The sequence below is a fragment of the Miniopterus natalensis genome, chromosome 8, assembly GCF_054644295.1.
Source record: "Miniopterus natalensis isolate mMinNat1 chromosome 8, mMinNat1.hap1, whole genome shotgun sequence".
Lineage (NCBI taxonomy): Eukaryota > Metazoa > Chordata > Mammalia > Chiroptera > Miniopteridae > Miniopterus > Miniopterus natalensis.
Genome location: NC_142088.1, coordinates 48337766 through 48355300, shown reverse-complemented (window position 1 = coordinate 48355300; position 17535 = coordinate 48337766). Strand labels below are relative to the sequence as shown.

At 41.3% G+C, this 17535-nt stretch overlaps 1 protein-coding gene across 1 annotated transcript in view; it reads right to left on the bottom strand.

Annotated features, from left to right (window-relative positions):
- The window catches only part of DPP4 (dipeptidyl peptidase 4), a 75148-nt gene that overhangs the window by 20297 nt on the left and 37316 nt on the right, over positions 1–17535 (bottom strand). The window contains exons 11-19 of the mRNA XM_087819397.1: positions 11753–11888; positions 9446–9490; positions 7209–7316; positions 6858–6925; positions 5873–5926; positions 5386–5507; positions 3507–3554; positions 3159–3257; positions 808–877 (exon numbers count right to left, since the gene is read on the bottom strand). Of these exons, the coding sequence (XP_087675523.1) occupies positions 808–877; positions 3159–3257; positions 3507–3554; positions 5386–5507; positions 5873–5926; positions 6858–6925; positions 7209–7316; positions 9446–9490; positions 11753–11888 (750 nt within the window). The remainder of the gene's footprint in view (positions 1–807; positions 878–3158; positions 3258–3506; positions 3555–5385; positions 5508–5872; positions 5927–6857; positions 6926–7208; positions 7317–9445; positions 9491–11752; positions 11889–17535) is intronic.

Sequence of the window (17535 nt, the reverse complement as noted above, 5' to 3'; positions counted from 1 at the left end):
GTGAACAAAATAAGGCAAATTACCTGGCACGAGGCAGGCACCCAACCCATTTGTTTTGTTTTGTTTTGAATAAAGGATATGAGTCAAAGTAGGACAGGAAGACTGGCATTGTAGCATTGTGGGTGAAGTTAGCGCAATTTTAGAAGGATTAAAGTTAAATCTATTCCTAATAATTATCAAAGATATTTTATAAAGCTGCCGTATTTAGAATTCACATGAGTTCACAGTTACTGCTCAAAGACTTGTGATTTCAGAACTTTCTTTAAGATTTGAAGAAATTTGGATTATAATGAATACTTTCTTATATCACATATGTTCTCTTCACCAAAAAGAGGAATGGAAAATACCAGGCAGTGATATTTCAGGAACTAAAGAAAAACCTGATGTCCTATTAAAAACAAAGACAATCATGGGAAATGTTGTGGCCAAGTTTGGGGTAAGGAAACTGTAAAGCTGTTAATACCCATCTTGCTCATTAAGATGTCCACAATGAAAGGATGAACATGGGGACTTGAGAATTCCTTTGGAATTCCCTTAAAAGTTCAGGGAAGCAAATCAAAACAAAATCCATATGCTATTATGATGAGAGAAGTGCGTCTCCTTTCTCCATTAGAAAGAAGGTAGAAAATACATGTTTGGGTTCGTGACTGCAAAATAGAAGAAGGAAATGGTAAAATTGCTGCACAATGATCCAGGAAGAGAGAAAGGATGTGTTTTGCTTTATTTTTCAGTAAGCTACACTAGGGAGGAAAGAAAAGTACAATAGTTAACTTCTGAATTTTTAGCTCCCTCCTCTTGAATACTTACACATCTATTAGTAGAGGATATTTCTTGGATTTATCAAAATGAGGAGGCAAGATCATCTGATACCAAAATTCTAAACAAACAGAAAGATTAATTAGTGAATTAAGAACAATGATTAGCACGAGATTTTGGATTCTTATCTGTTAGTGTTAAGTCATATCTAGAGTTTAACAATGTGTTAAATTAGAATAGAAAAAGAAAGTGAACTGCTTCTATTCAGCATGTTTTTAAGAAATAAAACCATTCTCTTTCAGGTTAAAATACTAGGTCAGATGAAAACAATAAAGTTGTTTCTAACGTATCTATTAAATACATCCGTGCCTTGTAAGAAAAAAGTGCCTTTTAGAATTGCTAATGTTTTGTTTTTATGATTCTGTTCTATGGCATCTGATCTACTTATCTGGTTTGTTTATGGCTTATGTTCTAAATTTGCCTCCAAAATGTTTTCCTCTTCTTGAATTTCCTTGAAGATGTTTAGGATTTTTAGTTGGCCCCAACTCTATTTTAAAATTCTGATTTAATAACATTTTTCTAATTCTTATTTCCATCCCAGACCCCAAAGCCGAGCTCCCATTCTCAGCTGTGTGCTTCATGGCATGAAATCAGGTTTACGTGGAGCAGACTGTTGTGTATGTTCTATATGATCTTTCGCAGACCTGTTTAATTCTCCCTGCTTGATTTAACATCAGTTCAATAAAATGTGTCCATAAATAATGAACTGGTTTCCTTTGCTCCCAAATTCAGAATGATGAGCTAGACTAATAAATCAAAAACAGAAAAAAATGAGAGTTGTTCCATATTTTAATAAGATTACCTCCAGCTTCAGTAGATTTAACTATTAAATCTCCTGAAAAATTTCCCTATCTCTAGAGCTGCTTCTCCCTTACTTTTATCTTTCCTTCCTTACTTTTTTATCTTTGTTTTTGTGTTTTGTTACAATCATTTTAATTGATGAAAAAAAGATTTAGGAGTTAAATCTTTATATAGATTTCTCTTCAATTTGTATTTTTCTGATTATTGTATGCCTTTTAATTAAATGCTTATAAGAACAAAAATTCTAGCATCTATTAGGTTTCGAACTATGAGTTGATCATGTTTTTAATGAATGTGCCAAACCCACCATTTGATCTCGCTTCTGTTTGAATTAGCACTAATTGATTGGAAGTGTCTTAGTTCCACCTTTTTGAAGATGCACAGTCTGTTGTTTGGGGGATTGAGTCTTTCTAATCCCTAAGCCCATGCCCCTTTGCTCCCTCCTCCCAGGCTCTCCCTAGGCTTCCTTTCCTGGAGTTTGAATGGTATAATCACCTCTCAACTGGAGCCTCCCTCTCTGGCAGCTCCCTCCCTCACTCTCTCAGGTTATCTATCCAATCCTGTGGTCTCCCTGACCCTAAAACCTTCTGGAGCTCCCCACTGCTTACCAACTGAAATAGAACATCACATTTCAGTAGTCAGTGCCTTCTGCACCTGGAAGTCCAGCTAGCTCCCCCAAACTCTAAACCCTTGCCAGTTAAGCCTGGTACAAGGGGGGGCAGCTCTGGCAGCCCTTGGGAACTGATTACAAACTCGGAATCCTGGGCCCACCCTGACCGGAACGTGCATGTTACAAGGTCCGAGGTGACTCACATGCACATTCAGTGTGACTAGCACTGCTCTAGGCAGTTCTTTAGAATTACCCTATATTTTCCAGTGCTTTTCCTACCATTTAAAATTAGATGAGTTGAGTCTTTTCTATTACTGTCCTATATTTTGAAAAAAAATCTAATACTGTCAACAGTAAAATAAAATAAAATAAAAATAAATCCTGATGGATTTCCGCCTCCTTTATGAGTTGTCAGCCCTTAGAAAAAACAAGCAAGCAACAAAAGTGAACAAATTATAAGATTTCCTCCTCATTGTTAGTGGTCCCTGAATATAAGCTATGATCAAGCAAACAGGCTAAGTAAGGACTAGGCTAACTCTTGAGGCTAGAGGGTTAGGAAAAATTCCAAATTTCTCTACTGACATTGAAGGTTCAACATTTTATAGACAACCCTAATTTTTTTATACAATCATCTTATATACTTTTTATCTCTTTGGGTTAAGGTAAAGTACATTAGGATATCATTAAGTTAAACACATGATTAAGACATATTAGGAGAACAGATTTACTATTGAGATGAATGATGCTCTATTTTAAGACAAAAGAATGTAAAACTAGTAGTTCTTGTGACAGAACATTTCATGGGAAAATAATCTTCAATTAGATTTATATACCCTCTGAAATGCATATTTTCAGATCAAGTTATTGTATTTATTTTTATTTTTATTGGTGTTTTCATGAAAAGTTCTGTTCCAGGAGAAATTTAACTTACTTGTTCCATGCAAACTAATGGTCTTCAGTTCTTTTGTTGGCATCTGGATGTCCTGCAGCATTTTATACAAAGCTGTATTGTTTTCCAGGACTCTCAGTTCTAAACAAATAGTCGAGATAGCGGTAATTCATCACAATGTGAAGAATTTGGATTGTGCAAAGCAATAAAGCACAAGCGGACAACTCAATTCACTGATGGCACTATACATGCGTCAGATTATAAACCTTGTGCTCAATGTCACTGTTAAGACACTCTAAAGCCAAAGAAAATCCCACCACCCTAAGTACACATTGGTCCTATTTATACACACTTTCCTAAAAAAACGAATGGTGAAATAAGAGAGCTTACCTTTATCATTGCTGCTGCTATGCAGAGTATAGAGGGGGAGTTTAGGGCCTGTTAACAGAATCAGGGAAAAATACAATTTAGTGTAGTCTTTTTTTTTTTTTTTTTTAAAAAGATACCATATTCTTCACATAGAGCATTTATTACTATTTAACTTTGATAGAATTTTGATATCATTTAACTTTGATAGAATAAATATCATAGTGGATAAGGGGCTTAATAAGTGTTAGCTGTTTTTCCTTCCTTAAAATAAGTGCAATTTGAGTGTGAGCCTGAGAAATATTACCAGAAAGGCACAGGGCTCGGGAGAATGAATCAGGAATGAACTTCTGGCCCTGCTGGTGCCCTGGGCACGTTACCATGCCTGTGCCCAACTTCCTCACTTGTGCACCAAGCCATCGGCCGCAGGAGAGCTGCTGTGATTCCCTGCTCCACATCCACAGTCCTGGAGGACCGCACAAGCCCTCAGGCCCCGCACCCCTGAGGGCGGAGCTCGGAGCGACCTCACCAAGGGGAGGGCGGGTTTCCCGCAGGAGCCCTAGAGCCTCAGGGCACATCTGCACCGCGCCTGACTTGGAAGAGCAATTCCTTCCTGGCACGCAAAAGTGTTTTTCTCACCCTCCCATATCTTCACTATTTATCCCAACTGTGGGAGTTGCAGAGTGGAAGGTAATGCATAGCAAAGCTATGTTGTGAGCGATTTAATTTTCTGCATTTGGATAATATTAATTTTTACCTTGGTCAGAACCACAGTGAAAGCATTATACAGACTTGGGGTCTGAATCCTGGCTAACCTGCTCTGTGACTTAGGACAACATATCTATACTTCACTCTCCTCATATAAAATGAGGATAATATTATCTACATTATAGAGTTTTCTTAAGGATCAAACAAGATCATGAATGTAAAACTTTTAGCATGGTGCTTAGTATAAAACACATGGCTTGGGGGAAGGAGTGTATGGGGGGAGAGGGTCAACAGGGGAAAAGGGGGGAAATCTGTAATACTTTCGAAAGTAAAGATTAAAAAAAAAATAAAACACATGGCCAAGAAATGGTGACTGAAAACAGTCATAGTAAAGAGCCATAAAGAAACCTATGGTAGTAAAGAAAATACACTAGTAAAGAAAGATTCAGATAACTGGTTTGAAGAGCCCTTTTTGGTGAGGAACAGTTCTTTGCAGAATATCCAGATTCTTGTCTTCTTGAGAATTATTTTAGCACAGTGCTTAAGGGAGGGCTGGGGAGACGGAAGCCCCTGTTTGAATTCTGTTGTGCCTTTATTAGCTGTGTGACCTGTGACAGTCCCATTGTCTCTCCTTGTCCAGGTTTCTTCGTTTATAATAAAAACAATAATAACAATAGCGACAGAAGATCGAACAGTGAGCAGGTGCGGTAACAGGCACCATCCACATACATTTTCACATTTAAAAGGGCAAGTGCATAAAATAACAATTAAAAATCCACAGGATGTGCATATATAAGGATGAAGTGCCTCTGCTATACATGAGCTCTGGGATGTGACTGTTTTCAACCTAAAGCAAGCCTCTTGGTTAGAGGGGGAAGGGAAGGTGATTAACTCACCAATTATACGTGAGTGAAAAGGACTTTTATGATTTCAAGAACAACTCAGATTCAAAAGGGGAGAATTGAGCAGGGCAGAAAGAATGTTTCCTAAAGTGGACACAGAAAGACTTCAGGGATGGAGATGCTGAGCCAGGACAGTGGTAAAGAAGGTTGTCCAGAGAGAGGAGGGACCATCAGCTGGGGAGTGGAAGGGGAGGGAAAGCTCACAAGCTGGGCGATGGAGGGAGCTACTTCAGAGAGACATTGCAGGTACCCGCTGCTGCTAATCTGCCTCCCAGTAGTCAGTTCAAACTTACCTGAACATCTCAGTTGATAGTACTTTGCCTCTTTACTAAATGATACAGAATAGTACTGACATCTTCCTGGATCCAGCTCACAACTAAGACACTTCACGTTTGTATAGTTACTAAGCTGGATTCTGTAAAACCAATGTTGGAAATTGTTTGATTAAAGGATAAATGAAGAAAGGAATTGAGTAATCCCACATTCCAAGATATCATCGGAATGCCAAAGCAATCCTCGAAAACTTTTAAAAGTAAAAAATATACATTAATTGGTTCATAATAGCCTCAAACCCCCCAGTGTTTGGAAATATTACAAAACATCTAATAAAGTCATTCTCTTTTGTTGACCTGCAGATTGATTTATAAGGAAATAAAAGCATTTGAGAACAACTTCAGTTTAATATATTAGTTAAGATAAGCCCCCTCCTGCTCCCCAAAAAAGAGTCAAGAAATTGTTCACCAGCTTAAAAGACTCAAGTCAACTTGATAGAGATCTTACTTATAAAGATTTCTTCCTCCTGGCATTTCTTTATATTCATTACTGATGTAATATCTGGGAAGAAAATAAATGAAGTGTATATTAATTATGTTTTTAAGGAAAGTCAAGCACACTCCATTTAACTCAACACCAGCATTAGTGCTCATGTGAGTGCACGTGCATTAATGTTTGCCCTTTGGTCATTCTTTCCCGCCCCCTCGCCCCAGAAGCCACTTTCCCGAATCATCTCTAGATAGGAGATTCTTTTCATTTAACAGACTAAAATATCTGAATGCAGGGCTTGCTCCATTAACTAAAGCGGCAAGTAAAATCTCAAAAGAAGTCTTCTGTAAGAAAAATTTAACTGGACAACGAACCTGAAGTTGAGATCCCATTTATCTGTACTGTTTTCCATATTTTCAGTTTTAAAACACAAACTACTATAGGGCAGCAGCCCCATCTTCTTGAGAGCAGCAAAGCCACTTCTAAAGAGAACCTTCAAAAACTGCTTTGGGCAGTGGCCACATTCTTCTGTGGTAAGACCAATCAAGAATTACAAATGCGCCTGAAATTCTAATGAAAATTAACATTCCCTTGCCCACCAACTCGTGGTAGTTGACAACCTCTGCAAAGCTTTCCGTTTTCCAGAGTAAGGCCGAGACACGGACAGATAAAATAGCGGCTCCAAGCCTACCAAAAATTCAATGCCAGCTGAAATTCAACAAAACGCCTGAGTTTGCTAGTTCAGTATTCCAGGATGGTTAAGAAAAAGAGGCTACAGCTCTTCTAATGTAAAGCAGGTAAGAGCAAGAGGTAGAGATGCTTGGTGGCAGGGTATCAAATCTGCTAAGCATATGTGAAAATCATTAAGGCTTCAGCATGTAAGAAGAAAAAAATACTGAACACATTCCAAACTGACTACTCTTTCTTTGTATGAGATTTTTCCCCTATTTCTGGGCAAAGAGGGCGTGATTACGATGAGTGCGTTTACTCCTAGAATACTCACAGGTAATCGTTGGTAAGGGCTTCTATCCTGATGACTTCCCAGGCTCCTTTTGTAATAAATCTGCAATTCTGATGGGATTTTTTCAAAAAAAGGGGTTGATTAGACTCTCTCTCTAATCGAGGTTCAGGGGAGAATTAAATCATTTCTATCAGGAATTCAGATAATCTCAGGTATTTTTCTTGGGTCTCCCCACCCCATTCACCTTACTCCAGACACCACCGAGAGGAATTTGAATTAGTCTGATGATTTGTACATATTTATTGATTTTTTACCAAATGACTTCCACTTCAAGTCAGTTTAAAAAAAAAAAAAAGAAGCTCAACCTGAAAGGAATTGTGTAAGAATACTTACATCCGAATGTATTTGGAAAAAACAAATGTGTTTGTAGCCCTCATCATTGCTCATGATCTTGTAGAAGCTATTCCCATCAGAGGTAAAATGAGGTTCTGCAGGCTTAAACTAGAAAATAATAGAAAACAAAAAACACATTAAAGCACATTAGTCTCATCTCAGTCCCAACTTTAGTTTTAGAAATTACAACACCTATGCTTAAAACCCAGGCTTCATTTGCTTGCCAAATGAAACCAGAGTGTTTCGAAAGAAAATTCTCCTTCTAGAAAATGCAGACAAAAAGATCTAATTCCTAGAGAATTCTTTTATGCAGAGTAAATGAGAGAATGCACATAAAAAGGTGTATATAGGATACTCAATACATAGCAGTGGTCACTGTTATTCTTGGACATCTCTCTTTGGAGGATAACTGATTTCTGGTCATAAAGGTGTAAAAATTAGCATTAGTGTTTCAGTGTGAAGAAGTAAATTTCCTCAATGTCACAAATGTGCTTTCTTGAAACAGACTAATATTATTTTTGACTATTTCAGGTTGGAAGGGGTTTGTAATTTGAAGAATTTTTTTTTTTTTTTTGGCCTGTCTTTTGCATGGATTTCTTTTTGAAAGTCAGACTTAGAAAGTCTTCAACCATTTCTGGACTACATACCATAAGAAACGTGCCCTATATTTCAATACACAAGCATTCATATAGTTATCATTTTATTATAAGCCTTTTTACTTTGCTGAATAAGATCAACAGTTTACCAAAAAATAGTTGTATGGAAATATAGAACAAAATTTCCATTTTTTACAGTTCAATAAAGATAGTTCTCAGAACAGAATGTAGTTTAAGCAGAAGAGTATCTACCCCAGCCCGAAAGGAATATGTCGCTTTACAACTTCGATTTCCTTACTACATTTGAGAGCAGGTAGGAGATGATCTTTTAAAATCGTTGGTTCGCTTCCCCCTTGATGTTTCCTCTCTCATCAGCTCCCATTTTGGGAATGAAGGAAAATGCTTCCCTGTTCTCTTTAGTGATTCAAAGCGAATTCATTTAGGGAGCAAGCCGAGGCGTGCAGTACACTTGGTGTTCTCATTACAGAGCTCTGAAACACATTCCCCTCTCTAGACCTGTGTTCACAGCCTTATCTTTTTAATACATTTCCCTGTTTCCCCTGGATGGAGTTGTGCCTAGTAGAAATGTGTGAAAAGTGGCATCTGTCTGGTTAAATACAGAGAGGAAAAAACATATTTTTTTCAGAGAGTCGTGAGGAAGTGTAGCATGTCTCTTGCCACGGAGGAAACCACTTTTCGTGTTGGCAAACCTCTCTCCTCTGCCCAACCGATGCCTGAGGAAGGACGTGTGAATGCTCTCCGAGCTCCCAGGCCAGCTGGAAGGGGCCGTGTTCCCGAACCTGGGGGCTCACATCAGTACCCAACGGGATGTGAAATCTTGACATGCTCTGTGTCACTTTGGTTCTCTCTTACAGAGGGCTTAACAGAAGCGATCACAAAAATTAGGTGAGATTCCGTCTTCACGTTTCACACGAGGGGCCACGACGGCTGGAGCTCCCCGGCCGAGCAGCCGTGAGCTTCCTTCCCCGGCCGCAGCCACACGGCGGGCGATCCCGCGGCGCAGGAGCTGGAGGCCTGGGAAGTCGCTGAGGGCCACCGCGCTTTCTTGGATAAAGCGCTGCCTCTGGGACCCACCCAAGTGTGAGTCCACACGAGTGTGATAGCATCCGAAGAGGGCTTCGGGGGGATTGATGTGTATGCCACTGGATTTCGGCTGGATGCACGTAGTCACATCTCCGTCTGCATTCGTGCAGGCTATGGACGCAAACCATGTTTTCTGTTTCTGAAGCACCTGGCTTCAAGTATGAGGCCAATGAGCACATTCGGCCTTCTGGCCGCCTTTCAGACGGGTGCTTTTAACCTGCCCAGAGCTCCAGTTTGCCTAGAGGATGGTTTTTGTTTTGTCCGCTCATCACTATTGCTTCTTGGCCTTTGGGCTAAGATCAAGCATGTGCTTGTCATTGGTTTTCCACTTGTCCCCTTACTTTTTCCAACTGAGCATGTTATATATTCTTTATAAAAAGATATCTCTGCAGGGAGCGTTTAAATATTTTGAGAAACAGGTAAACATGTATCTCTGTTATTAGCAAAAAACATAGGGCCCTTGTTGGGTATATCTACATATCAAATAGCTCTGAGTATCTGAGTCATATTACAGAAAAACCTGTAACAAGCACTTACTCTTCCAACCCAGCCAGTAGTACTCGTTTCAATATGTTGCTGTTTCTAGGGAGGGAAAAGAGACAAAGACAGTGGTTTAAGAAGAAGTGAGATACGAATTCAATTCTTCAGACATAATTTGGAGTAATAAGTAAAATTGCACTTAAAATAATTAAAAACGTTCTCCATTCATATATTTGTATCTGTGTTAGTATTTTTTATATAATTATATAATTTACCTCTCTTACCTAGAGCTCTGCCCTGGGTCCATACCCACCTGCTGCCCTGGAAGCCCTACTGACTGGCATTTCAATTCAACAGGTACAGAACGGGGATAATTTTATTATCTTTCTTCCATCCCAACCAGCTTTCCTTATCATTTTTCTCCTGGTTAGTGACCGATTCACCCAAGCCACAGACGTGGGAATCATTCTAGATTCCTACTCTTCTGAGGGGACAGTCACTCCCTCAACCCCTGTCATCTAGCTCTTTGACTTCTCTTGTCTTTGCCCACCACTACTGCCCTAGGTCTTGGCCTCAGGCCTTCCTTGGTACACTGCCCTGATCTCCTGGTTGGAGACCCTGCTGCTCTTCTCTCCTTCCAGTTAGCTCTCCACCCTCTTTAACCCCGAGCCTATCTCATTTGGCAACAGATAGCTCTATGCCATTATGATTCTCTCCTATTTAAAACCATGGAATGGCTCTCATGTCTTACAAGACATGTCCAAACTCAGAATGGCACCTGAGCCTTTTTCTGGGCCTCTAACTTCAGTTCTCCCCATTGTCCTTCTCTCTCAACCCTTAGTCCTATGTACCCCCAGACCCTGCATGCTCCAAGCTATTCACACTGCACAACCTCTACTCATAGGGCCTTTTGTGCCTTTATCTGCCCAGCATATGACACTTATTCCAGAAGGCTCCAGGTCTCCTCCACATCATTCCCATCCCACTGGGTCTGCTCTCAGTCAAGTTGATCATATTTCTTTGCTCTACATTCCTTGTACCTTCCTTATACCCTGCTAGGCATAATACTTTGATATTAGGATGATTTAATTGTCAGGAAGCAAAGAACTTGGGTTTTACAGTTTGCATTCTGGTTGTTGTGTGCCTTTAACAAGCTCCCTAACCTTACTGAGCCTCAGTCTCCACAGTGTGCAGCTACTGTGAGTTTTCAAGAAATGGTAACTATTATTATTGATTTTTTATAATGATATTCCTTACTAGAACATAAACATTTTGGGGAAAGGCATACTGACTAATGATTTATTCCCTTCCCTTCCCTTCCCTTCCCTTCCCTTCCCTTCCCTTCCCTTCCCTTCCCTTCCCTTCCCTTCCCTTCCCTTCCCTTCCCTTCCCTTCCCTTCCCTTCCCTTCCCTTCCCTTCCCTTCCCTTCCCTTCCCTTCCCTTCCCTCTTTTCTTTTTTCTTTGTCTCTTTTTCTCTTTTATTTTTTAATATCCAGTGCTTAGCACAGAGCTTGGAATGTAATAGATACTGAATGTTCGTTGCATAAAGAAGTGAATGAATGAATCACAATATAGGGTGCCCAAACTTTCTGAGGGAAGAGTCTGTCCTGCACCCAACCAGGATGGGAACAGCAAGGGTGGGATGGGGTGTAGGGCCCATTACCAGAAAAGCAGTTTGTAGAAGTGTCCCTGACTTATGCCAGGAAACCTATACTAGGCTTTACTCCTCCTGAGAGGGATGGCTCGCAAGGGGTTTTAACCCTGATCCACCAACCTGGCTGGTCCTTGTGGTCTCCTGGCTGGACACCCTGCTCCCCCAACCCTGCCCCTCAAGGTTGGATCAACATTTGTATTTGCTTCAGTGTTGCCACCCTCTCAGACTGGTAGTTATCTATTTAAACTCTAAAGCTGTTTATTGCTTAAAGACAGTCATAGTGTAGTATAAATCTGTAGCCTCTTGATGTTTTGTTTCATATATACTCAGCTTGTCATTCCCCATTCCCTGTATTTTCTCTATTGAAATACATTTCATTGACCTCTCAGAGCCCGACTTTCCCAGACTTTTGAATTTTGACATCAAATTCTATCTTCTGGGTTTCAAATCACCACCCTTCCCAAGTGACAGTCTCCAAAACAGTATGACTAGTGAGTGGAGTGAAGTGAAGTAGAAGCACCACCAGATAAGAGATTATAGTATCTAAAAGTTAGTCAGGACTACTGCCTCAGGGTCAGACAAAGAGTTGGAAAGCACAGAAACTCAAACTTCATTTCCTGGTTCCCAAACATTCGCTCTCTCCCGGTTTTCGCACAGCCCTTTGCTGATGACACATGGTTTAGGAGCAGAATATCCCATTCAACCTTACCACTAAGCAAGGCCACAGTCCACTGGACTCATCATAGTCACAAATATCTATTACTGAATAGTTCTGAATCCTCCGGAGCCACTGCAAAGAAATCCTTTCTTGGGTTACCCATGTCACGTCACACAAGTAGTGATCCCTGGAAGGAAAGAGGAAGGGGAAAATAATTATTTCCAGATCTTGGTACAAATAGATATTCTACTCAATGAAATGAATATTAATGGCAATACAATTTTAAATGGTTGTTGAAAGCATTTAATACCATTGTGAATGAAAAGGGTTCTATGGAAAGTAACCTCACAGGGTGATCTGATCTTAAATTCCTAACTGGTCAGGTCGTGGTGAGTAGTCATGCCCCAGGCATATAACTTCTTGGTAAAAGGTTTAGCTTTGCCTTAAGCAAGCCTTGTTCATTGTTTTAGTACATCTAAATTAACATGTTTGAAATGTCTCTTTTTAGACCTCTCAGAAGCAAAACCACCACATAATCTTAACTATCCTGTAATCCAACCACAACCTTGCCTTGCTGCCTCCCCCACTTCGAGTAGCCTTCCCTATGTGCCCTCCGTAATTCCAAATTCATAACAGAAGCTACAAACTGCTAATCTCCAAAGCATTTTTTCCCTCAGTCGGGTGAGATCTTGCTTCCAGCTGTATTTTCTGTTTGACTCAAAATAATTTTTATAAAAATTTTCTACAGGCTGTGTCAACACCATAATATTATGCCTTTTCTTAAAGCTCAAAGGGTAATTTAATTATTAAAAAAAAAATATATATATATATATATATTTTTTAGAGACAGAGGAGGGAGAGGGGGAGAGAGAGAGAGAAACATCAATGTGAGAGAATATCAATTGGTTGCCCCCCACATACCCTGACTAGGGATCAAAACTGAAACTTGTGCAAGTAACATTTCTGTTCAAGGGACGACTTTCAACTAACTGAGCCACACCAGTCAGGGCAAAGTGTAATTGAATTTTAAATGGAAATGAAAAAATCTGACAGAAAAAGAGCAGCTAAATCACATGGCGGTTGGCACAGGTGACTCACATCGTGGCTCAGATGTTTCCAGTCCTCACCTTGGCCTTTGGTGGTGCCAAGGAGTCAGGGGCAACATTTCTCCTCGCCTTTCTCTCTTGTGGGAACATTACCACGAGGCCAGTGACACTGACAGAGTTTTGAGTGTCTTCTGGTAATTTGACATGCTTCTCCAGAAAATTATTCTTATTTGGGTGAAACCTCAGCTGATCTTTTTCTCATTTTCATTTACAAAGGGGAATAAGATTAACTCATATCTCTACAAACTTTGAAAATAAAATAATTATATTCTAAAAAAACCTCCCAAGAGTCAAAACGTGAACAATGTGAAGAAATTAAGAAACCCTTTGGTATTTTAAAATAAATTTATACAAATAGAGATATCTCTAGCAGTGCATCCTCCCCCCACATATACCTTTAAAAGTTTTTGGAAGCCCAGCCGGGTGTGGCTCAGGGGTTGAGCATAGACCTAGGATCCAGGCAACTGGGGTTCGATTCCCGGTCAGGGCACATGCCTGGGTCGATTCCCAGTTGGGGGCATGCAGGAGGCAGCCGATCAGTTACTCTCTCATCATTGATGTTTCTATCTCTCTCTCTCTCTTCCTCTCCCTTCCTCTCTCTGAAATCAATAAAGATTTATTTTTTAAAAAAAAGTTTTTGGAGCTACCTTTTGATGTGTAGTGACATGTACACAGAATTCAGAATTTACTTTTTTCCAAGGACACGGACAATGGTGGGGAGAGGGACTGGGGAGGGTGATGGGACGGGGTGGAACGGGTCATTGGGGAGAAAAAGGGACATCTGTAATATTTTAAACAAAAATAAAATTTAAAAATTAAAAAAAAAAAAAAGAATTTACTTTTCTGCTAGCCTCCCTAACACTATTTGCCCTGGATATTTTATTTGCTCTCCCACAGTGCTTTTGTATAACTATTCTTAAATCACTCCTTTCCATTGTCTGATTAAAGCCTGCTTCCAGTCCAGCCCTGTGGCCCTATTATCTTCCCCATAAATGCCCTGAAACCCTCCCTTGCTCTTTCCTTCACATGCTCCACCCACCCTCCCCTGGTCCCTTAGTGGGCTGCAAGCTCCCTGAGGCAGGGTCACAGCGGCCTCGCTCGCAGGGCATCCCAGGACCTCGTAGAATACCTGCAAGAAGCAAGCACTCACTAAAATTCTGAGGGATACAGCACTGAAGAAAGGAAAAACATCCTAGCTGTCCTTTGTGGCCTCACTAGGTCTCTCCTGCCTCAGAATTCACGTATCACTTCCTGTTTCCAGTCCCTTCACAGACACTAAATCAAACAACAGACATTTATTGAGCACTTACCACTTCACTGACCCCCTTTTACAGCTGGGGACAGGGTGTGCTCGTGCACCAGGGTAGGAGGGCCTCTAGGCTATCCCCACAAAGGTGGCACTCACTGAGAGAAGACCAACCCCTTTCACCCGGCAGCGAAGCACCTCATTTCCACAAGCAGGGACTCCCCTCCACTTCAGTCCTTTGTCTTGCTTATTAAGAACAGATAGTCACTATTTCATCTGCATTGCCCATATTCCCAGGTGCCCCCTTTGGTCACCTGTCCTTCAGTCTAAAATGACTGCCAAGCTCTAACTCCTTCAGGGCTTACTCAAACATCACCTGTTCAGGATGGTTTCTAGGAAACTCCGCCTTCTACGCCACTCTCACCCGTCTTATGGTGCTTATCCTGAGGTGACAGGCTGCAGGGTCTGAGAGTGCAAACTCTTCACATGCCCAGGAGCAAGGGCTCCCCATTTAGTCTAATTCCACATTGTGCCCAATGCAGAGGTGTTAAATGAGGAAATGGAAAGGCAAATAAATCTGACAGGGAATAAATAATACTTGCAAAGGGAATGGAAGAATGAAACATAAGATAGAAAATGAAACTTTTTGAAATTAACTTTTTAGACCAGGGGTCAGAAAAGTTTTAGTAAAGGGCCAGATAGTAAATATTTTAAGCTTCATGGGCCACATTGTCTCTGTTGCAACTACTCTACTCCGCCTTCCAGACACAGTAAGTAAACAAACTGTGATAGGCAGTTAGACAGGAGCAGAGCAAGGACAATGGGCTAGGTACAGAAGGTCATCAGGGTGGAAAGCTCAGGGTGCCTAGCAAAGGACAATTGTAGGGTGGAACCTCGTCCCCAAGGTGACCTTTCCTCCCCTAGCATAGTGCTGATCATTCAGTTTGGACCCCCTGACCTTTGCTCCTTAGAGATAACATCTAGGCCTCAGTTGTATTTCAGCTCCAAGCCCAGAAACGCAGCGAAACCAGACAAGCAATGCCAAGGCTGACCTCAGGACCAGCTGCATTTAATAATGACCCCCTGCCCTGGTGCCGAGCAATCAATTAGTGGAAACCCTGGCCCTGAAAGGACACCCTGGAAGGCTCCTGAATATTCTATTGAGATCTTCTCCTGGGACCTCCCCTAAAACCTCTACCCTTAAAACCCTTAGGACAGAGGACCCAGTGCGCTTTCCCTCCCAGGAGCATGCCAGGGCCTTCCTCTCCTCCTCTCCTTCCCCTTCCCCCCCAGGCAGTCACCTTTACCTTCCTCACTTCTAAGTTCCAAGGGCCCATCTTTTGCCTCTATAACTTGCTTCCTCAGTCCATTTTTTCCATGAATTACTTCTTCTACCTCTGTGATTTTCTAAATAAATGTTCTCTTACAGTTGGAGTCCTGGCTCGGAGTTCTTTCCTAGCCGGAACTCAAGTACCGAGGTTGCTGAACCCAGGTCCAGTGAGACCCCACCAGTCTAACACCTGGTGCCATTTTCACTACCCCCCAAAGTTCCAATGAAATACCAAAATTTGAAGTCCATGTAATTTTTCCATGTTATGAAGTATAATTCTTCTTTTGATTTTTCTTTCCAACCATTCAAAAATGTAAAAATCATTCGAACTTGCAGATCATAGAAAAACGGTCTGGGAGGCAGCATTTGCCCAGTGGGCCCTGGTATGCTCCATACCAGCAGTTCTCACTGTTTTAGATTAAAAATGCTTTGTACATCTGATTAAAATTATATACCTCTCTTGGGGCGGGGGGGCATCTCCACACCCATGCATACAATTTCCAAGGGTTCCATGGACATCCATTAGGGACCTGGGCTCCAGAAAGAGCCTTTCCCTTTCCTAAAGTGTCCTGGTGGGGGAATGGACAGAGGAGGGGGGAAGAAAACTCTTACACATGATTAGTGGATCCCCTGATACTGAACGCTTTATCTACTAACCCATAAATTATACTATCGGGTTCGGAAATCAGCCATAGAAAAGTAACTTCTCCCCATTTGAAAACACTGAGCAATGGAATTTGGGAAATCTGCCAGGAAACTCGCACGCATCTGGCATCTTCCCTGCCCATTTCTAGATCAAAGGTCCATGAACCTGTATCCTCCATTACCTTTGTCACTCCCCATAGCCCAAGGTGCACTCTGCACCCTATGAGTGCCCAGTTAGACAGTTCACCAGCAGGAAGCACAGTAATTTTTTAATTCTAACGTATACACACTTCTCTTCAATTACGGTTTCTCATCAGGATTTGGAATGAGGAGAAGACAGAATAAGGGTGCATATCCCAGCCCAGAGCTGAGATCATGACAGGACCAGATGTCAGTGAGTCATGAAAGAGATATAAGGAAACCAATGGTTCAATGGTACTTTTCACGAAAGGTTGAAGTCTCCTTTTAAAACCAGAAACCCCCAACAAGCAGGATTATCAACTATACTTTACACTCCATGTTGATTTCATTCTGCAAAAACAGAGAGGCAACTATTGAGTAGAATTTGGTTATGTAATGTTGGGGGAGGGGTAGGAGAGGAGCTGGGCAAGCAACTGGACCTCTGCTTGAGACAGTGTCTGCCTACCCCAGGTTTGACGTAGCAGTTCAACCAGCTCTTCTAACTTCTGGAACAGGGTTAGTACAAGGGGAATAGGGAGCAATGGAGTAATTTCTGGACGTAATAATGGGTCACACCCATGTGGAATTTACTAGGTGCCAAGAACTGTTCTGAGTGCTCGATATAAAACTGATGACCACTGTATGTGGAAGGAACATTAGAATTCTTGTTTCGCAGATGAGGAAATGGCAGTGCAGAGAGGGTAAGTAACTTGCCCAAGGTCATGTGCTGAAGAATGCTGGAGCCAGGATGCAAACTGAGCAGTTGGCTTCAGATTTTCTACTCCCAGTCGCTCCCTCTGTAGAACCTCTACCCATCCCTCTGGCAAACAGTGCTAGTTTCACCCTTGTGCTTCTTTTCAGGATAAAATTCTTCACTCTAGGAAATCTATCTATTCCTAGAGAGTGTGTGTAAACTGAATAACTGAATTTGACAAAGCAAATCATATTTGAATGCACTGGGAGAGACCTGCTTTTGAAAGTCACACCACAGGGAATCCCTTGGTAAAGGGACTGTTGCCTTACAAACAGTAGGTATTTAGTAAATGTCTGTTGAATGACATTAATGCCCTTAATTTGTATAAATGTTTCTTTTGGTATATTAAAGATGCTTAAAATAAGGTATACATAACTAACTGGAAAGAATATTGGAGAGAAAACTGCTACTAAGAGAAAGTGCAGACGGTGCAGTGATTAATTCAGCGAATCACCCAAGGAAGCAGGCGTCCTGCCAGTGCTGGCCTTGGGCTCCATGCCACCCTCTGCTCTGACAGGGATGCCAACCCTCCCAGGGCCGCTGACAGATCGCTGAGGAGAGGAATGGGTGGGG